This window comes from Euwallacea similis, chromosome 21 (assembly GCF_039881205.1).
Source record: "Euwallacea similis isolate ESF13 chromosome 21, ESF131.1, whole genome shotgun sequence".
Classification (NCBI taxonomy): domain Eukaryota; kingdom Metazoa; phylum Arthropoda; class Insecta; order Coleoptera; family Curculionidae; genus Euwallacea; species Euwallacea similis.
In genome coordinates this window covers 1876783-1899012 of record NC_089629.1, presented here as the reverse complement: position 1 = coordinate 1899012, position 22230 = coordinate 1876783, and the positions used below count along the sequence as shown (strand labels likewise).

The window sequence follows — 22230 nt, the reverse complement described above, 5'->3', positions numbered from 1 at the left end:
TTCTAAAATCACCATTTCTGCAGGCAATTCCAGCAGCAATTTCCAGAAATTGGAAATGTGCATGATTTTTACAAGTTTAGACTTTATTGAGAAATACTGTTTTCGTGACCCCTTCTCAGAAATTATCAGACGTGAAATATCTCTTTTAGTGTGCATTCAAATGATTATTTATCTATTTCTATTCTTTAGGTGTATAAACAGGAAGGCACTTCATCTGTTGAAATGTCGGAAATCTAAATTATAGCTCGAAGTTTTTTCTCTGGCTTCCGCTTTGCCATGTTGTAGTAGTGCACTTTGATCAGTCGTTGGATCTCCGATCTCTTCTTTATTTGAGTACCCGTAGGTCTATATTTACTTACCATAAATCATACTTTTGTACTGGTTTATTGACTCAATTTCCGTTTAATGCAATGAAGGTTTAAGGAACTTTCACCGACTTTACTATCCTCATAGCAGCATTCACATGGGCATTGTATACGTTTTCTTTGCTCATATCGACTGATGAATACGAGATCTACTGTAGGACTTGAATGCTTCAATCGAAATCCGGGAAGCAACTTAGAGCATCTTCATTTTAGAGGCGACCTTAAAACGAAGCGAATGGAAAGCATCTTACGTTGGGCGCCGCAACTCTCCGAAAGCTCTCTGCCCGTTAAAATTCTCAAATTGTTTATAATATTTTCCACTGTTTTTCAATGTTGCCTTTGTTCGCAGATTCTCCTTATAAGTTGACTAACAATTCTGTACTGATTTATAGGCCCCATTCTGCAAACAGTACCGGACTTATGGGAGGGGCGAGGTTGGGCGACGGCCCGGGCGGCAGTCCAGAAATGGCGGCGGACCTTTTTGGCCGACGGTTTTTCTTGGGGATAGGGGGGCGGTGATTAAAAATTTCGCCCAGGGCGCCGGACTTGCTAAGGCCGGCCTGCATACAAGTACGGTTTAAGTTATACTCAACTCAAGCTTGATCTGCGATACAAATAATCCATTTTGGTTTCTATTTAGTTAGCAAATCAACAATCACCATGAAATCAAGAATAGTTAGCCACCAGATGTAATTAAATACTGACCAGTGTTGTGTCCACTTCTAGTGATTCTATTCATTCGCACGTATTCGGTCTTTCCAAACTATGTTCACCCCCATTTAGCCTAAAACCTGGGGTCACTATTATAATCTATAGCATGAATTCATGAATTAATTTTTTAAATCTTCAAAAGTGGTCAAAAACCCTCCGTATCTTCCTTCTTCACTCTTGGGCACTTCAAAGGAACCCTTTTTGAGGCCAACTTCAACCTCTGCTATTAGTAACTTTGCGGACGTAAATCCGCAAATCTCCTTCACTGGAGAGTATATGTATTTGTAAAGGATATTAATCACCCTGTCCTCAGTTTGTTGACCAGGTACTATTGCCAGAACCCTCGTAAAATTTCACACAGTACTGAGCAAGAATGTCGTGACGTAACGATTATAACAGGGTGGAGTTGGCCTGGGAAACCTTGAAGGTAAGTACCTAACCGGTACGACAAAACTCCTACTAACTGGTCTATTTTTTCTGCATTTCTTTGGCATTTAATGGTGATGGCGATTAGCAAATATTTCCTGGTACCCACTGGTGCGGTGCAATCTACAAGGTGGAGTTCAATACTAGAGGCGTCTCCTGTTAACAGTGTGATTGTTATTATTTACAGCAAAACGAATCAACATTCTTTCAATTTTTTTATTCCTTTGATTGATCTCGGGTACGACTAAATATTACACATTGCAATACAATTACCTACCTAAGAAAATTACTAGAGTATAATCTTAATAATAAATATCTGTTCAATACAAACATCCCTCACTCTGTAGTACTACTAAGTTGGCACATACAGCAACGTCAGTTCATACATTAACTGCACTTAACGACTAATTATTTACATCAGAAAAGTCTCATTATTACACGAGTCTACCTCCTATAGTTCACGGTATAGCTACCGCTCCAGATGTCCACGTTCTGGGCTGGATGCCCCTGGAAAGCGTTGTATCCAGGATATGCTGGAGGAGATGGATTCCAGTAAGTCTGAGGAGCGTAGTTATATTTAGGAACTGGGGCAGGATTGTTAATCCTGTTGTTGTAATAGTCGTTGTATTGCGTGGGGGGGCTGTATTGAGGATAGGTGGGGGTGTACGCTGGCCGAGGGGTCGAAGTGTACACAGGTCTCGCAGGAGGGTTGTAAGTTGTTGGAGTGTAGTTCATCTCAAATGATGGACGGGCGTATGAATTGTAGGTAGGTGCTTTAGGGATGAAGTTAGGGTCATTTTTGTAATAGGCTGCAGGGTCCTCGCGGTATTGACCATCATCTTCTTCGTTGGGGGCTAAGGGCCGCTGGGCGTCAGCGTTTTGAGTCAGTGTAGGTGGGGCAACCTGGAAATAAAATTTGAGATCGTTCCCTGCTAGATTCTCATAAAATGAAGAACATACGGTGACGTCAGTACCAGCAGGCTCGAAACCTCGCTGACTAGCCCCATATTCCACTTCCCTGAGTTTACCCACATCGTCAATGTAGCCATACTTGCCAAAGACTTCTCCTGTAGGGTATTTGGTTTCTATCTTATAAGTACCATCGGCATTCTCGTATCTGTGATTCGCATAATATTAACTAGCTAAATGGACGCGGCACAGATCTCACCCGTAGCTGTAAGAACCATCCTCATTGTGCCTGTCGATCTGTTTCAAGATTGGTATTGGTGTGGTGTAATCACGGTCATACCCTCCCCCATAACTTCTAGCCTGTGCTGCAACTACTGTGAGAACTGCTGAGAGCAGTAGCTGTAATAATACACCCTGTATACTAAAGACCGTCGATACCGATAAAGGCTCCATTACATCCAAAAAACGAAAAAAAAAACAGACTTGTATGCAAATGAACTAAAACGGTAACAAGTTAATATAACGATAATTTACATGAGTTGTGTAAATGGTGCAAGAAGTTTAAGAATCGGCCTTGGTTGTTGACGAGGCAAAATTTTATGGCGAGCCTTTTCAATGGTAAAGGAAAAGTCTTCGTGGTACCTACATACAAGATTAATGTCAAGCTTCAATAATGGTACCAACGAGGAAGTGGCTATGGTTGTTTATGGGATGCTTTTATTTGGGTTGAACAGGTTCTTTTGTAGAACGATGAGGGAGATAACTATTTTTTCAAGGATCTCGTTGAGGATTTGGTTATAGCATTATTCGTGCTACAACCTTTTGCATTTGAGCACATGAATGTAGGCAGAAGAGAGCGTTTCTGATGGAAGAAAAATATCAGAAAAATATCAAAAATCCATCTGAAAATTTATAATTTATAACTTCAGGTGGCTATCTAACCGTCGAGGAAGTTGCATTTGTGGCGTATTTGTAGATGCGATGCAAGATTTTCAATGCCAAATATTCATGGATGAAAAATGACCAAATCCAAGACCAACATTTTTTAACAAAGGAATCACGTTCTTAATAGATAGTGTGATGCCAGATTTTATTAAGAAGATCAAGGGCTTTCAAAAAATCTAGTGAAAAATACAGGTCCGTATTTGAAAAAAAAATGAAGTTGGTGATGATTTCGAAAATCCGAAATGTCTTATTAAAAATCCGACGGCTCTGGTTATAGAGGGCAAAATGTGTCAATGAAAAAGTGACTTTTTTATTAATCTCTTCAAATAAGTTTAGAACAAAATAAAACCATTTGAGTAAAGGCTTTTCTCGATTATTTCGGTTTTCGAGAACATTGAAACCTGGCACTTCGCCCTTAATTATAAAAAATATTTGGACCAACCTGAATTAAAGGATCAAACAAACTTTTAAGCGATATCGAAAACCTGTTGTACCTACCAAAAGTTTCGTTTAGTTCTCGTAGAAAGCAATTAGGATTTCATGAACTTTTTCAGTGGACTGAAATACTAAAAGGGCCAAAAACATGAGGTTTGATAAGAAAGAAAAATTCAAAATTCAACGTTTGAGTGTTTGGGCATTTTCAATCGAAAAAACTTACAACATTAATGAGTTTATACGGGGTCTTTAGCCCTTTTTGTATAATGTTTGCTTTTGAATTGTGAGGATATGGCAAGTTCTGGGGTTTAGAACGTACATTTTTTGATACTGAAAACATAGTTTTTATTCATCTTAAATGTATAAAATGTAAATCGGAGAGAAGTAATTTTGAATTATACTTCCATTAAATCTCCAATATGGGAAACTGATCCAAGGTTGAGGTCACGTGTACATCATTAACTCACTATAAATGGGAGACAACATCAATTTATTTATAATAAGAAATCAAAAGCAGTTAATTTTGACCAGTTTTTTCAATGTTGAAATCGCTTTTACAGGGGCCCAAAACGAATAAATAAATTTGCATTTAATCAAAAATGCAACAGCTTTCCATTAAAAGTTTCTTGTCACATGAAAAGTTCCCTTTCGGGAGACTTGAGACGCAAATTTAAGTCTCCATTAAAACCTAATTGTTACGTCTATTATTAAAATCCACATATGCTGCCAAAATGAGCTTTAATATTGTATAAATAAGAATTTAACTGTAAAGATAATGTGCGTTTGTCATATTATCAAGATCTTAAGTTCAACCGAGGACCCTTCATGGACACCCACATGCGCTCACCCCCCAAAACTACCCTATTTTTTAAAGACACGTCTTTATACTTACGTAAATCTCCATAGCTAACCCGACGAACCACACTGCAAGAACCTAAAACAAAGCACAAAGTGGTAAACAGCCACACCTCACTCGTTCTTGAGTTTATATACTTCGGCTCCCCACGTTGTAGTGTCGCAAGGCTATCGACTTTAGTTCAGTTTTCGGGATTTTCATTGACCATTTTCCATCGGTATTGTCGAGTTATCTATGAAGTAAACGAGAATTATGAAATAGCCCGAGAAAATAGTTTTACATGAATAAGCCCTTTTTAGCGTTAAGTTCCCGTTCACAAGGCGATTAGTCTTCCGAAGGCATGTGGGTATAGCTAAGCATCGTTTCATAAAAGATCATATATCTTCAAGACATGTGGAAGATAAGTCCCAAGAGGACCGCGGTTTTACAAGTGGTGAAACTTCATTGGGGTGAATCACACGAACCTATTAATGGCGAAATCTGATTCAGACGATTGACATGATAAGCTTCCAACAACTACATTTATATGCAGAGCTTGCAAATCGTCCACACCCTAAGAAGTAATGTAACATTAAAAAGTTCAATTATCAGCTTAACGTGTTGACTGTAGATACCTACACTTTCTTTGTGAGTAATGATATAGATTTCCGATCATTGGGTAATCTACATAATACGTGTGTGAGAGGTCGTGGTTGCCACTCATATCAATTCTTCGGATCAAAAGGGTTGGAGCTGAGTGATTGTCCCAGGAGAACTTATCAAATAACTTTCAAAATGCGTTTTAACCAATCATTCGATAACTTACTGGTAATTAATTTTTCACACCTTAAAATGATTAATTAGCATATACACAAGCCTTTTCCTGGTGATTTACATCCTCGAATGTTCCGTAAACCATCCCATCAAAATCACTGTTGAAGGCCAAAACAGAATCACTTCTTGTAACGCATGAATCGGTATACATACCAGTCATTCTTCGGAATGTGGATCACATCTGCAGGTGGAGGTATTGGGTGAGGTGTCGGCCTCGGAAGACTCTGGGCACGGTGCCACCGAAGAAAATCTCATGCAAATGCAAATTATAAGGAAAATTGCTCCTTTTGGGTCAAGTCTTACGTATGTGGTTTTTTTTTAGTACGTGACCTTGCAATTTTGTGATTTTTTTCAATATTGTATTAACTCGCCTTCAGTGAGTTAAACGAGATTTTAAGGTCTTTTTGGAGCCTTCGGTAGACGTTATAATTTCTCGATTAAGATTAGCCTTGTTAATTTTGAATTACATCAAATTAACTCGTAAGAATATAGTGGAATATGGCTCAACAAGGTCGTATCTATACAGACAGGAATACGAGAACAGTCTAGTGTAAACCATGTAAATAAGCTACTTTCATAACGGATTTGTCTTGTTCACGTAAAGCATTATGTATGAGCTTTCTGAATAATTATGCATTTAAATACCATTGCTATAATAATCACAGATATCTCATTAAAAGCATGTAAATAAAACCCCCTTTATGTAAGTTTCAAAACTATTTATTTGGCCCTAAAGTAATACTATACAACGTACAAAAATACAATAACAATAATGAGTTAACAAATAAATACTAATTTAATACTAAAACCGCTTTCATACGCTAGTAGTTTTTGGTTAATTTTGACTCTATATTGACTTATTTAGATATAAGTCCTAAGGCTCTCAAATTCCTATTAACTATCACTCAATCCCTTGCACTCGAGCCAGCACTCATTCGTCGCCCTGTATATTAATTATTGCTCCGTTCTAGTAGCCCAGTTTCTTGAGGGCTTTTAGGTCCACGTCCTTGTAATAATCCTCACTGAAAGATGGTAAAAAAGCATTGCAATTTATCTAACTATCAAACAAGTATTTAAACGAAGGTAAAAGAGTTAGAACGGATTTAACTCGTCAGGGTAATCATAAATGAAGTAACATAAATAAGAAGAGCGCAGATGTTGCTAATTTTGATAAATGATCCTTTACTTGTAGCTCTCTTAAAGAGAGTTAAATGATATTTAATTTTCATGAATAATTTTTTTAGATTTCTTATAAGACACTTTATATTTTTTTCAGACAATTTGAAACGCAAAAATTCCTTAAAGATTCTGTACCATTTTGTATGAACCCTGTATAATTTTATACAGGTTTTTTTAACGATTACCCTTTACACATGCCTGTGGGTCAAATATCGCTATAAACTATTTGGAGGTCTACAGCGTATATGTTGAAGACAAAGGCGTTCGCCCCGGCGTGAATGCGTTGATTATTCGTGATTCCCTTAAAATGGTTGCGTTTCCTAAAGGGCTTTCACCGTTTCTGCACATATCGTTTCACCTCATGGATAGCTCGAAATTAGTGTTAAACAAAAAATAAATTATCCGGTCAGAAAATAGATAAAATATTTATTTCCTCATTAAATATTTTTGGAATTTTTGCCTATATATTTGACAGAATTTAGATAATTTTCTGTAAGTGCCTACCCTCCAAAAAATGTCTAATTTTGATCTAAGAAATTGTGATGAAAATGCAAAAATATTGGTGATAGAATTGCACTTTAATCCATTTATAATCAAAAACCTATTGTCACTGGAGTTTAGAGAATTTTCCGTATAAATCTTTAGGCAAAGAATATAGGCTCCTCGTCTATTGACCTGTTGATGTTTCCAAGAGATCAACGATTTCGGGAGCGCCAACTACACGAAATCGAATTTCATTAACAGCAACGTTATTTCAAGGCCCTCATTTTGATATTCTAAATTCTTTGAAAAATGCCGTTGATTATTTTTCGAAAACTTCCGAAAGATCAATATTTAAAAAAATGCGATTTTATCGTATACTCGTAGCTGCCACACCTGTGTAGTAACTGAATCGGTAATCACGTAGAGAGTCAATGTCTGAGACAAAACTGAGTATCAATGAAAAATTTGCAGAAAGGGAAATTCTAGGGATGCAAAAAATCATATCTTTTTTTAATTGAAAAATTAGACAAAAGGGAAAATTACGAAATCTGGAAAATGTCGAAGATATTTAAGTTGGAGCAGTAGATTTCTGGCAGCCTTTGTCTGCTTGTTCAGACAAACTATAAGGGAACCGTACAATAAAACACTAAATATCAAGTATATTTCAAACTAAAAACCACTTGTGATTAGTAAATAAATACACATTAATATCTCTACTCTACCGTTTCAGATGAGAAGTAATTGAAGTCCAAAGGAACAGGTTAAAAAAAAGCAATTTGACAAAGTTTACAGAATATTATTGACCAAAACTATGAAGAAAAACACCTACTAAGAATTGAAAAAGTTAAAAGTGCATATTAATTTTAGTAGATAAGTGAGTTACTATACATAATGTTTCTAGTAGCTACTACCCCAGAAGTGCAAGAGAGAAATTTGCCTTAAAAGTAGGTAAAATGTTATCTTGAAGTTATTACCTATACACACATTATACGAAAAGACGTGCATTTATTAGAGACAAGACAAAGGCAATAGAAATAGAATTGAAGGAGGAATAGGGAAGTGGGATGGCAAGGAACAATAATATTCTAACACATTTAAAAACACATATTTATTTTTCATTTTATAAAAAAATCGGAATAATAAATTTTGTACCAAAATCTCCATCCATTATCGCAAACAGAGAAACACTTTAATTAACTTCAATAATAACTAGTGTTATTTACTGCGGGCAAAAATGCTTTAAATTATCATACATATAAATAAGAGAAGTATACCCTATAAAATAGAAATTTCGGCTAAAATTTATATGGTCCATCACTCCAAAAGAACTGCAGAAACTGACCGATATGTACAACAGTTTCGACCAATCACAACGGACAGGGCCGAGAAAAGTACAGTCACAAACATTCACTCAAAAACTATCTATCTTAGTTAGATGGTTCGGGGTTACTACGGGAGGCGGGGGCCGGCCTGGCGGCGCTTTTTTTGGGGGCGGGATTGGCGGCCCTCGATGACCCGCTGGACTGAAGACCAGCCAAAAGCTCGCTTTTGCGGATACTCTTCAAGTCCAAGTCTCCATAGTAGTCCTCACTGAAATAGCGCAGCAACTTGGTTGGTCCATTGTCTCTTTATTGGGAATTGGGTGAAGGGAGCTGGGGTAGTATTTGCATGAAATTGTAAGACAAAAGGCCGAAGCACGGAATTTGTTGATTTGGACAAAAATTGCTCTTCCTGCTTGAGCAAGGGGCTGCAGTTAGGCTTTTCGAGCCAGCGAATACCATTGAAAGTAATTTTAAAACAGTTTCGTAAACGTATAAAAATTTTCTCCCTACTGAGAACGTCTGAGGAACTTTTCCAGGTTTCGCGCAAATGCGCCTCGTATTATATTCCAAACAACTTCTGCAAATTCTACTTCCCATCAAATCTCAAAGGGATTGAAATAGGACTTCCAGGGAAACGAGTTAAGTGTTAGTAGAAATTAGAATAGTGTACAGAAGGAAAATGAAGTAACTTGATATAAGTAAAAGTTAAATGAAAGTGCTTCTTCACACATTCACTAAACACCCCTCCTATATACAAACAAACTGTACCCTGAGTTACTGGTTACTCGAACTTACCATCCAGGAACATCTTCTGGATCCTCGCAGTTGCCAGTGCCATCAGCATCTCCGATTTTGAATACTGTTCCAATGGGGCAACCGTATTCACGAGCTTGTCCTGAAATGGCACAGAATGAAATTCTCTTCAAACTTGAGGAAGAACTTACCTTCCAAACAGATGTAGTATTTCCTGCAATCGTCAGGATGGGCGTGCCTGGAGAAGGATCCGGAGTTGCTTACCTCACCAGCAGCAGGACAAGTGAAACCTCCTGCTACCTCTGAAACCCGTAAGTACATTGTCGTCAAGACTAATGGGAGGCTCAATTTTGAATTTGGATCTATTTTCTATTGTGATATGTCCAGTGAAGGGCAGTGAGTAACGTCTTGTGTAAGTTGTCGAGCCAAGAATTGCGAGGGTGTGCCAATTCGGAACGAAAAGAGCCATAAGATTTATACATAAGTTGTTTTGGAGTTAGTGGTGCGTGCAATAAAATGTTGTGATGAAGTGTGTAACGCTGTAGAAAACTGGTGCATTTAAGTTAACATGCTGTGAAATCTGTTGAGTTAAGTTGGTAGGAATTTAGTGTTACTGATTTCGGCTATGGGTTATATCGAGTGGAACGAAGTGCAACTGTTCGTGTGAAAACATGTGTTGGCAGCGCATTTTCTATATTAAAGAGACATGTAGAAATTAGCGGCATAATTTAGGAGAATGAAGATTAACATTCTGAACGTGCTAACCCAGTTGCCTGCCATGCGAAGAACATATCGTTATGATGAATTCTCAATTAGATGCAAAACCGCAAGTTCTTTTTTGCTTGCTGGGAACCCTGAGAACTGAAAATGAAAATTGAAGCACTTTCTCGGCCCTCAGAGGCTTCCAAGAGAACGTAGCCGGGTTAGAATTTATATAGGCTGCACTAATCTGGGTGAAATGTTCGTGAAACTCACCCTCGTTTTTGCATTCTGGAACTTGGTCAGCCCACATACACACACGAGCTTCTCTGTCGTAGGCTAATCCAGGGGAGCACTGGTACCTATAGAAATAAAGAATGTTTTTTCGAAAACCTAAGCTATTTAAATGACATAGGAATTTCGTATTTGATGATACAATCCATTCCATGCATGTACAGGGTGTAACATGTCATCATGGAGATATTTCAGGGAATGATGGCACCCTGCAAAAATAACAAACATTTGGTAGTGGACCCATGGTTAAAAACGCACCATGTTTGATATACAGGGTGGCAAAGTTTCACGCTTTTGACTATGGGTCTATTAGCATATTATTTTCCAAAGTAGTATCGCTCCCTGAAATACCTCCATGATGATATATTACACCCTGCACGTTGCCACTTTTCGTCAAATGGAGCTGAGAAGAGCGTAATAGTTTCAGAAATGATTGCTGTTCATTATAATACCTTGATGCAAAGAATCACGTTTCCCAAAGGGACAGGAAATCTGGCATTTTTGCAGTATTTTTGAAATGTATGGAGTACACTTGGGCAAAGCAGTGAAGGCAAGCGAATTCGAAAAACGATCTTTTTTGAAAATTTTTTGAGTGCCACTTCTTGTTTTTCTTTAGACCTTTTGCATTTGACTGTGCGTCCTCGGCAGACCTTTCCATTCGGTTCAATGCAGACTTTTTTCCAACGAAAGAACAAATTTATTTTCCAACGTTTCCCAAAAATCCTGACTTGATCAGCCAACCAAGAAAACGACAATAACCAAGGTGCATACCAATGTCCTCATGGCTGCTGTGAAGAAACAATTTTGAAATATTTAATTGTTTCGACAAATTTGAAAATATGGACCCAAAACGCGAATAAAAATAAACAATTTTGATGAATGGTTTTTATGCTTGATGGAGCAGAGCAAAAAGCACGCGAATAATTACAAATAAACAAAACATACCTGAAAGGAATAACAATTAATTCTAGTTCCAAACAATGCATTTTTTACTGTAAAATAAAAACTAATTCAGTTGTTTCGATTTCTTGCCTGCATTGCCACATAACCTTAAGTTTTTGCGCCCAGCACCGACATTTGCGTCTAATTTTCAATGCTTAATAATATGCATCTGAGGCTGTTATACAAATGGCAACTAACCCGAACAAAAAAGACTGCACAAACCCACAAAGGAACGTTTCCATTTTAATAGTTACAACTCTGCGCACCAAGTTAATTAGTCGAAATGTTATGCCCAAAACGCAGGCACGTAACAACCTCGTTTCTCTTCGATTTGTCCGTTATCTAACGCACAGTTAAGCCTCGATAGAAATTTAGTACAGTTTCTTAGAAAAAGTCTTCGACTCACCTAGAAGCCTCTCCGTTCCAGCAGTTCCAGAAGACGTCGCATTTAACTCCATCAGGGAAGATTCCGTACAGTCTTTCGCAATGACCACTCGAGATTGGTGGTTCTGTAAAAAAGCGCCTATTAAGAGTGACCGATTTTTTTATGCTAATTGAGCATGAGTTATTCAAATAAACACTGGCTGTATTAGACGGGATCAATAAACGCATAATGTGATTTTGTTAGGTAATCGCTTATGTAACCAAATTATATGTAATTTTGTGAATACATACACCATGTATCACACTAACCTAAATATGTAATATCTGGTTTTCTGCTCTTTGGTGTTTACGGTTTTTGTGGCCATTTAGAGGGACAAAATAAAGACGATAATATTTTGTAAGCTTACAATCCGCATAGGAACGTTGCGCAATCCATGCCACTTGTAAGTAAAGTTCAATCACCACGAAATCTTTAGTCGACTGGGAAAAGAATCGAAGGAAAAATAAGCCTGCAAAAGTCATTAACAGCGAATTTTGCAACGGTACTCGACATTGAGTTGTGAGGTTTTATGGATTTTACGTAGAGACATTAACCCTAAGGTTTTTACAGAAAATCGAATTTCTTGAAATCAGTTTATTAACAGCGAGCAAGAAAAAACCAAATTTCTTGTGTCCCTTACGGTACTCCTACTGGAGGACTTTTTTGTGATTAATCACAATAGTGACGTGCATAATGTTTTGGTAATGAATAAGGTGTCGGGCATTGTTAAGGTGATTGTACGATTTGCTTTGCAGGTCAAAAAGTTATGGAGTCAAGCGAATTTTATAAAACCCTGACCGCTACTGGACTACGGACGCGTGCTAAGAGCAAATGCGACTGACAAAATAAGGAAACACATAGAAACAACCGAACAGATTGCACTAAGACTAATTACGAAGATAAGAAACCCCGGAAACCCTCTTCATAACTCATTCAGCGAACTCTTATGCGAATAGATAGAAACGACTAGAATAAGAGAAAGACTACTGCAATTGCGAGCAAAATGGAACCATCACTCGACCATACTTAACACCCTCTGCCTAATAAGGCAGATCCCGATACCTCTCTCCTTCCACGACCCTGTTGGAGCATTATTCTGGTTCGGACTGAGAAGTATTCACCTTTTTTTGTTTAACAAAAACGATTACTATAATTATTAAAGATATAATTAATTGCAACCTGAGAAGAAAGACCAATTGGTCGACAGCCTGTTTCTTATGAAATAAAGATTTCTCTCTCCATAAAACGTCTGGGTGCCTCAGGAACCACAGGTGACCCACGATTTTTATATGTAGTTTTCCACGCAAAAATATGTGGCAAAATTTTTCTACGAAAATCTTGAAATTCTCAAATATTTAAAGCCCAAACAGTGGCGTGTCTTACAGGAATCGGTCACAAATCTTAGGAACCAATTTTGAAAAATCGTAGCTGCCTAAGGAACCACAGTTAGCCAACATCCAATAATTTTTCTCTAGCGCAAAACCTCGATCAAAACTTGGTGGGTATTGAAGGAAAAGGGACAGAAAAGAAGTCCCAAATTTCTAAATTTGGCTGTTAAAATTTTCCGATTATTAAATTAAAAAGAAAAAAATTGAGTAAGGTTAATTCAAGTCTCCAGAAATGGCAACTTTTGTCCTATTTCACCGACTTCATAATTCTCGCCATTTTTTAATAGCGGAACCACTCGTATATGTCCAGGCATGTTGAGTAATACCTCCAATTTTATACCACAAAAACCATAATAGTCTCTATCAGGTCCAAACTTCTAAATTTTTAAGGAACAGGAGAGTTCAGGTACCTCACATACTGCTTTCTGCCTTTTCCTATATAAAAATTCGAAGGACTTGTTTCTGTTCATCTGCTTCGGTATCTCTGTTTACGACAATCCCCCAATTTCATTAAAATCACTCTAATAGTTTTTGAGATATTAACCTTATTTTAGACTGAATGGGTTATAAGTAGGTACCCAATCGGGGCTCCAGAAATTCCTTACATGTTTATGTGGCTTAACTCCATAATCACTTACCCAATTCGGTCCTGTCTCCACAATCGACATTATGGATGTAATCACAGTTTTCGGTCAAATATTTGGGATCACTAGCATCGAACGCCAAACCGTTCCCACAGGTCTTCAGCTCAGCTGCGTTATTGTCGCATTTCCAGTACTTGTCGCACGATCTGGGATGTGGGTAAAATCCAAAATCGTCGGGGCATTTGAAATTATCTTGGCCATGTGCTGTAAAATAGAGGAAAAGTAAGCGCTTCTGTAACTCGATGAGTTTGAGGGAATATTTGCAACTTTGTCGTAAAAACGGACTGAAAATAAACCAATATCGAGCACGTGCACCTCTGTTTAATGTAAGCTGCAGAAACGGTGTTGTAACATGCATGTAACGAGTTTTGAGTAATAATTTGACGTGTATATGAGATCCACTTTCCATTTTTGTCGTCGCGTATCTCGTACGAGCGAAATGTCGCCGGGTGGGTTTCAGGTAAACTATTTTGAAATGCCAAAGAATGAATTCATAATCAACGGAGAATTCTGAAACGTTCACTTTAAGGCGACGCCGATTTTTGATCGCTAGAAGATTTGCGCCCTTTTACTCGCACAATGCAGATTGGCATTTCATTGCGCACGTCCAGCACCGAAGCCGGCGCAGGCCTGATTGTACCAGTAGGGCTTAAGCTATGCGCAGATTAACCTTGCGCTACTGTCAGAAATCGCGCTAATTTGACAGCTAAGTTCGGCACAGCTTAAACCTCACTTATAGAATCGGGCCTTAATAAGTTAAGCCCGATACCGACTTTGCAGCAAATAGTGAAATGAGGCTATTAAAGCAGTCGTCCTTGCGAAGATCGTAGAGACATGTGAAAGCTTTGAACTCACGGTAATCTGCGGAGAATCAAACATATGACATGTAGTTTGTATGTGCGATAACGCACAAGACGAGTGGTTAATATGTCGCTGCGTTTACTAGCAGAAGTGTTAGTCAATATGGGCCCTACGAGCGATTTCGGAAGAGAGAAAAGTTTAGTTATTTATTGATTTACATCACCGGTAACCTATCGCTTTCTCATACGCATTGGGTCACACTGCGAGAAGCAACAATTCATTCAATGAAATGTCTTTCATTTAACACTTCCTGCGCCTCTCCACCCACCATTAGCGACATTCTGAAATGGCTTAGTAATCCTCACGGCACTAATAATAGTATATCCTTAAGAATCGATCTATTGCGTCAATCGATTTGCATAAATTTATATTACTGTTACATGAAAAAGACAATTACCATTGTGGGCTGGTACACGTAGGATAGTTGCATTTCCCGCATACTTGTTAACCTTTTTTTTCAACACTAAATGCGCTTCGATTAAGTAACAGTTAATCGTGAATCGCCACTTTTTACTGTTATGTATAGGGTTTGATGGGTTTAAGACCAGCAAAAAAGCCTCCTTTAATCGGAGAAAAAAGAGCATTTTGCGATATTGAGACAGAGCAATCTGGTGCCACCTCTGAACGGGGGTCCAGCCTTAATTGGCTTTGGGAGGATAGTTTAGGGCCCTAGTTACTGTTCCAAGCATAGTTCCTTTTGCATATTATCCTAAGCGCAGAAATCAAGGTTTTGATAATAGATTGTCTTTACTTTGCATCTGATTAATGCCTATATGCATGAAACTTATTTGCAGAACAGGCATTAGTAGAACAATAGCACACTTTCTTATTGCGGTTATTAGATTCGAAAAGAGATAATGTTACCATGAAATTTGCTTATTGCTATTGATTGGCGCCTTAATTAATTGATAATACTAATTAGTCCCGATTTACGTTTCAAAACTGTTTCATTTACTTTCATGTCAATTGCCCGATTTCTAACTTTAATTCTTACTAAATACTGCGTGTCACAACAATATCTCAAATGCTCGATATCTCTTCTAGTGCTGGAGAGAGAGCAAAGCGCCAAATACGAAATTTTGGGGAAAGAAGTGCTGCGCAAGTTTAAATTTATAGGAAAATGTACAGGGTCTCTCAAGAGAGTGCGGCATTTCTAAATTAGGAAATTTTTTAGAAAGGAACCCCGAAAAAAGTTCTCTTCAGCCCCTTTTACGGTTTTACGCACAACTCATTGGAGATACAAAAAAAGCTCAGCACCTTATTCGATCCCGATGTTACTAACCAGAACTAGCCTAAACTAATCTGAACTAACTTTTTTGCGAGGAGGTGGAAATGTTCTAAAACACTCCTGGCTGCCGATGTTATAGGCGGGTAGTGTGGAATTTGAGCGTAATCTAATGCGTCCACCTCCCCTCTACCCCTCTTCTGAACCGCCTCACGGCATTTTTTCTGGGGAACCCGACCTAACCTGAACTAACCTGGCCTATACAATTTACCGAGTTTAGGATGATAAAACCAGCCCTAAAGGTTGTAGAATGAACGTAAACTCTTGCTTGGGTTTTGCGGGTCGGTTGAAGGTTGGGCGAAATAGCCATCGCGAATAAATGAGACAACACTCAAAGTTCTCCAAACGAGTCGATCAGACTAGTTTGAAGAATTAAAAACTTTTTGCAGGTGCAGAAATTCCAAAAAAAATTTGCAGCTTAAAGGGATCGAATTTTCCGCTGAACGTCGATTTCTGCTGGTAAATGTGGTAAAAATAATAGAAGCGGTGCTCTACCTCTAGAAAAGTAAATCAGACCGAGGCCAGCAAAGTTTTTGGAATTCTTTCTGCAGACATGTACACATAGAAAAGTTGGAATAATTTGGTGAGAGTCAACAACAGACTAACCTTTTGTTGATACACATCTCCGAATCGAAAGTTATGCGAGGGAAGGGTGAGTTGAGACAGGCACATTAGGCATAAATAAATATAAATAAGGACCACAAATAACACAGTTTTAGCAATATTCAACTATCTCTGAGAGAACCAGTTTGCCAATAAAAATTCAAAAAAGCGTATTTTTCGGATTTCGGTGCCGATATCTGCAAGACTATCGGAAAGCCCATAAGCAATCGTTAGTGTGTCACGACAATTATTGATTGCGACAAATCGTGCGTAGACAGGAATTTACTATTATTTTGCAGAATGCGTAAATGAGCGAGTCTAGAAATCTTTGCCATAATGCGAATCTGGGACAAAATGTCTGTTTATGCAGGTTTGCACACAAAATCGTGCTCTTGTTTAGTGTTTGCAACTTTACATCGAAAAAAAATCAACGTGGACAAGAAACTGTTCGGGCATGTTTGCTCCGATGCAAATCTGGTATTAATCGAAGGTTAACGTGTATCGCTTAAAACTGAAATAGTTGAGCGAAAATTTCTATCCGGGAATTTACGACTTGCAAGAACTGACTAAAGGTCAATGCCGATTAAGTTTAGTTGGCTTCGTTAACTTTCAATTTGCGTTGCAGGGAGTCAGGTGCGGTGACTGTGGACAACCCGAAAGATCGCTCCTAAAAAGAACCAATTTTATTCATATCAGCCTTAGTTGTCTTGCACAGAAGACATCTTACAAAACACCCTTGTGATTGGGTAGAAACCAGGAAAATGCTAGAAGTGTCTCAGGCACGTTGGACATGGAGCGATTGCAGTGGCAGGAGTGAGAAAACGTAAAATTCACGTCTGCAAGAAATATTTTCAACTTTCTTCCAGAGCTGGAATGGGAACAAATGAATCTCCATTTCGATGATCTCTCAATCTATAATCCAACAAAGTGTTAGTAATTCACTCTATTTAAGCACGTTAATTAGTGTAATTAGCGCGCTTATGTAAGATGTATCCCCGAATCCAATGTATATCCAAGAGTTAATTACATATTAATGTAACACTCTAATGATAATAGTTTAACGAATTTGGTGAAAGGACTCGACGTCACCCACTGCATTCTGAAACCAACTGCATAATTGCCATATGTCCACATTGCTTTACAAATAATTTCACTTTCCAATAGGCGACCAAATATTTGAACATTTTATCATAACTGGTTACTAATTCAGCGTTAACGGCTACAATAAAGGTAAATTTTGCGAGAAACTCGAGTGCGTTCCCTTGGATGTGATAAATTAAACTAAGCGAACTCTTTGGGGTTTTGAAAGCTTTAGGAACATATCAAAGCTTTGCGAACCTCATTCATCCTACGCTCTCAGTGTGGAAATTTCAAAAGTATTTTGACCTAGTATTGATCGTTTTGTGTATAATTAACGCATCTCTCGAACACAGCATGTCATCACACACAATCACACTGTAGGCGTAAAAATGAATACCGGCGATCGAGAAAAAAATCGTATGAATGGGAAAAGTTACACACAGTTCACTAGAACTCCTTCAACTCAGGAAAACAAAGGTCAGTCCGTAAAGGGGCGCACTGATGCATCTTCACGTTTTTTTCTCGATGGCCGGTTCACTATTTGAGGTGGCTCACGTGGTACATACCAGAATAGACAAGTGCACTAAGCACTAAGACACACACGAAGCTCTTCATTGTACAGGTCGGCGCAGAAAACGATCACTAAGCGCAACTGGGCTCAAGACAGCTTTATAGCAGGCTAGCACTGCGCCCCCCTTACTGTCGCGATTTTTGTCGAAGATAACTCTTTCCTGCTTCGCGCCGCCGAAGAAATCACGGTTTTGACTTTAGATTTTGGCTTTTTCAGGGGATTTTCTTCGTTAGGTTTTTACCATTTTTTTGGCGGTAAAATGGAAGCTCTGGAGAAAATATTTGATGTGCCAACGTATAAAGCAGATTTAGGCCCCCTTGACTTGGCTAGACTGCGTTGAACTCGACCGTGGTGCTTTATTATTACACGCACGAAATTTTTTATTGACATGTTGATATGAATTTATTTCTTGTGGACGTTCAAGTGGGTTTACGAGGATCTGCTTCAGCTAAGTTAAATTTATTACATATTTTAGTTAATCGGCTCAAATCGATAATATAAGAAGAATCTTGAAAATTTGTTTCGCCTTGTATTTGTAAAGTTATAGCAATCATTGTTGTTTTGGGCGTGTTTGTTAAATGAAGGTCTGTGCTTTTTTCAAAAAAGTATTTTAGCATTTGGGCGAATAATTTTTGGTTGTAAGAAATTACGTTAGATTTACTAACGGAGTTAGGAAATGAAGGCCTTCTCTTAATGGTTAGGGTATGAAGGCAATTTCTTAACGGTTAGGGTATTAAACGTCTTTCAAAATGCCAGAGGGCTTTGAGGAGTGTCATTTTATTTTCAAAAATCGATTATACACTAAGGTTGTAAAGGTGAAGTGCATCATCATAACCAGAAGGTCAAGTTTAAATTACGAGGCGCGTAGCAGATTTTCCTGATAATATTGCCCCCGTTATCGGTGAGGGATGTGAAAAGTCCATTATCCAAAATATTAGTGATTATTAATTTTTGTCGATAACTTTCTGTTTAAAATTACTCTTGGATCTAGAAACGCTGATTGTTTGCGGGGATATGCGAAGAAGTGGAGCCACTTCACACTAATATCAAGTTTCTCTTAACGCAAAATCACCGATTTTTTAGCTTGTCGATCGCGTTCTCGCGAATTATACGATTGTAACTGAGAAGAAGGAAAACGAGTAGAATCAGTATCAATCAAAACAGGTTAACAAATCGAACAAGAATGAAGTGGTTTCAGAGAAATGGAGCATAATATCAAAATCAATATTTAGCAGGCATAGAAATAATTTTTGCTAATTTTTGCCTTTTGTGGAGTCTATTTCCTTGCCGGGCATAATTCTCAATTCTTGACCACATTTTCCTGTATTTGTTCGTAGATACCAAGGATGACTTCATGGCTCTTCAAAAAGTCAGCACGTCTTGCCAAACTTCCGTTAACCAAAGCTGAAAAATATTCCTTTGTAAATTCTTAAGATATCAACATCTGTTCACCATGAGGTTTGATAATTATCATTATCATCTATTATATACAGGGCGTAACACGTCATTATGGAGACATTTCAGGGGAGCGACAGCCCTCTGCAAAATAATACATTTTGCCACCCTGTATATCGAAAATGCTGCGTTTTTCACCATGGGTCTATTTGCATTTTTTTATTATTTTGTATAGTATTATTGCTCTCTAAAATATCGCTATGATGATATCTTACACCCTATTTGGAAGCCATTGAATCATCGCAGTCGTTCGGCCTATGGCTCGTACCTTTGCAAAAGACGACATTTTGGTACTGATATCCTTTCTTATATGGTTCAGTCATATCTTAATGCGGCAACAAGAAAAATGGTGGTACTCCGGAACTATGAATTGGGATAATGTTGTGTCCTTTTGTTTGAAAAAATCGGGGCTATGCTACATTGATTTTTTTATGATTATGCATACAGAAATAATGAATTTTCATCAAAACAATGGGATATTCAGAATTGCATTGTATAAATACTGTTTTGAATAATTCAGGTTAATGTATGCTAAAAGAGAAACAGCATGGTTTAGCTGGGGTTGAGTGTAGATTCTGATTAGCTCTTGATTTAGCGATCTCCAACACAGAGATTCTTTTATAAAGAAACTATACTCTGCCAAAATGAGCTTTTTAATTCATTCACTCCAGTTCTCGTTAACAACTTTTTATTGAAAATTTATAACAAGTTACAGGGTTATTTACTTTAGAACCAGAATAAATGAGTTTGATAAAGACGTACTGCCAATGCTCCACGGTTCTATTACTAAAAATTAGTCTTCTTTGAAAGATCTCAATATTTCATGCCATATACGTTGATGATCATCTCAAAACCTGTATCAAAGGTACGTCATGCTGCTCTCGTACCAAGTGACCATGAAAATCCACAAAATAAAAACGAAAGTACAGAAATCAACTGAAATGTAATCAGAACGAATATAAAACGCAAATTCTCATCAGAGCATATGCATGGTTTTGGAGAAATTGAATACAAGGCAATTTAAAAAATTTCGCAATAAGCTCTTCATTGTGGCTAGAGGAAATCGTGTCTCAAATATTGCGATGACCAAATTTTCGGCGAATGGCCTCATTAAGGCTGAAATTGCCCGAAATATCATAGAGATGGATGTATGAAAGTGGATCAGGGAATTTCTCCTTTGAAGGGGAAAAAATCGAATTTCCAGGTATTGAAGAGAATCACGTCAAAACTAAACCGTTATACAAGAAGAAGCTGCTAACTTTTCCTCTTCCCGCTATTTATGCCCAATTGAGCATCGATTATTATTCCATTTGTGTGTTCATTTGGCTAGTTTAAGAAGATTTCACGCTGTTCTCGAGATATTGACGTTTGAAAATGAGGTTTTTGTGCTTCGAGTGGTGTATTTTCGACTTTCAAATATTCTCATAATGTCTTTTTAACTGTACGTATTTTATCCATTTTTTTTTGGTTGGAGAGAAATTCTTCGGGATTCGAAACAAAGTTACAAATAATAACGATTTCCTAATAAAATTGTAACATAGCACTGGAACCATAACTCATTAACCCGTGTTAATATAGAAGTCTTCATTATTCTTTTACTGGTAAAACGCCGACTTTACGGTACTCCATCAACGACTACTTCTGGTACTAGAAAAATTAAACCACAGAAAAAAACGTTGGTAATTTGTAGAAAACTTTCGGAATTTTAACAATTCACAAAAATCATTTTGCCTACAAAAGAACAACACTTAAAGAAAATATCAAGGTTACCTGAACAGGTCTAATGAATTCAAGGAATGTATAGTTATTTATGCCGGTAAGCGAAAGCATGGGTTATTTTTCACTACCTAACGATCGCCACGATTTTGATACAAATCAGCAATTGATGGATATGAAAAATCTTCTAATTTAACACATGAAAGAAAACTAGCGTAAATAAACTTACTGAAGATTAACACATGCTGTTCGAGGGGGCAAAGGGGCCAAGGACGAGGCGAAAAACTGATTTATTTTTTAATCCTGTTTAACTTTCCTTCATTACCTGTCACCAATTACGATTTCTGCTTATTAACTTCGTTCTCTATCGAATCAAGGACACACCTATTCTCTTAAATCGAAATAAAACCTCGTATCTATCAGTCTCGGTTCTACGAGAAATTCGCACTCCCAAGTAGCCGATGACAAATGTAAGTCTGAAAAACATTTAAGTGCTTGGTACGGCCGGTCATCCATCGTCATTTGATAAGCATAAACAAGATTATTTCCTAGTGTTACTCATGGAAGTACCACCCAGCCGACCACTGACCGCACCCTTCTGCAGCCTGCCTTGATCCGAATCCTTCAGCATTCCACTTAGCACTTCATATCGTTTGATACGTTTTCAATCGACTCTTATTCATTGTTCACAAAATCGTTCGTTAATTCGGTTTTTTTTTTTTAATCTAAACGTTACGCCGTTAATACTTATGTTTGACCAGACGTAACTACAGTTCAACGAACTAACTGTAGTTTCGTTAAAAGTTCATGTGAACTCTGTCTCTATTTGGTAATAAAGACTGTTACGTTACGTTAAAAAAAAATCGTCTTTTGCATTTTAAACAACCTTATTAATTCTAATCAGAAGATTGTCCCAATTCCTCATAATCTTGATGGTTCGGGTTCGTGTGAATGCTTGGGCTTTATTTCACACCAAATAGAAATCGATAAGAGGGTTTGGTTTCGACACTTCTACTGATAAAGCCCTATTAACTTTTCGCACACGTGCGGTACCAGACAATTGCAGTTCCT

General features: G+C 37.8%; 2 protein-coding genes across 5 annotated transcripts; both read right to left on the bottom strand.

The window, feature by feature from the left end:
• Nucleotides 1-1704: 1704 nt before the first annotated feature.
• Nucleotides 1705-4814, bottom strand: Cpr97Eb (Cuticular protein 97Eb). Of its 2 annotated transcripts, none has more exons than XM_066400812.1 (4): nt 4684-4814; nt 2671-2810; nt 2463-2619; nt 1705-2405 (listed from the first exon to the last, which is right to left on the bottom strand). In XM_066400812.1, the coding sequence occupies exons 1-4, from the start codon at nt 4693-4695 to the stop codon at nt 1947-1949; spliced, it is 768 nt and encodes a 255-aa protein (XP_066256909.1). In that variant the 5' UTR covers nt 4696-4814; the 3' UTR covers nt 1705-1946. The 2 variants fall into 2 exon arrangements, with proteins under 2 accessions (XP_066256909.1, XP_066256908.1); XM_066400811.1 differs by having other exon boundaries at nt 2671-2825; nt 4684-4776.
• A 1344-nt stretch (nt 4815-6158) lies between these two features.
• Gasp (Chitin binding Peritrophin-A domain-containing protein Gasp) lies at nt 6159-18126 on the bottom strand. Of its 3 annotated transcripts, none has more exons than XM_066400562.1 (7): nt 17984-18126; nt 13583-13792; nt 11539-11641; nt 10173-10258; nt 9389-9499; nt 9240-9339; nt 6159-6482 (listed from the first exon to the last, which is right to left on the bottom strand). In XM_066400562.1, the coding sequence occupies exons 1-7, from the start codon at nt 18030-18032 to the stop codon at nt 6428-6430; spliced, it is 714 nt and encodes a 237-aa protein (XP_066256659.1). In that variant the 5' UTR covers nt 18033-18126; the 3' UTR covers nt 6159-6427. The 3 variants fall into 3 exon arrangements, with proteins under 3 accessions (XP_066256659.1, XP_066256657.1, XP_066256658.1); XM_066400560.1 differs by lacking the exon at nt 6159-6482 and adding an exon at nt 8216-8712; XM_066400561.1 differs by lacking the exon at nt 6159-6482 and adding an exon at nt 8216-8712 and having other exon boundaries at nt 9389-9490.
• Between the last annotated feature and the right edge of the window lie 4104 nt (nt 18127-22230).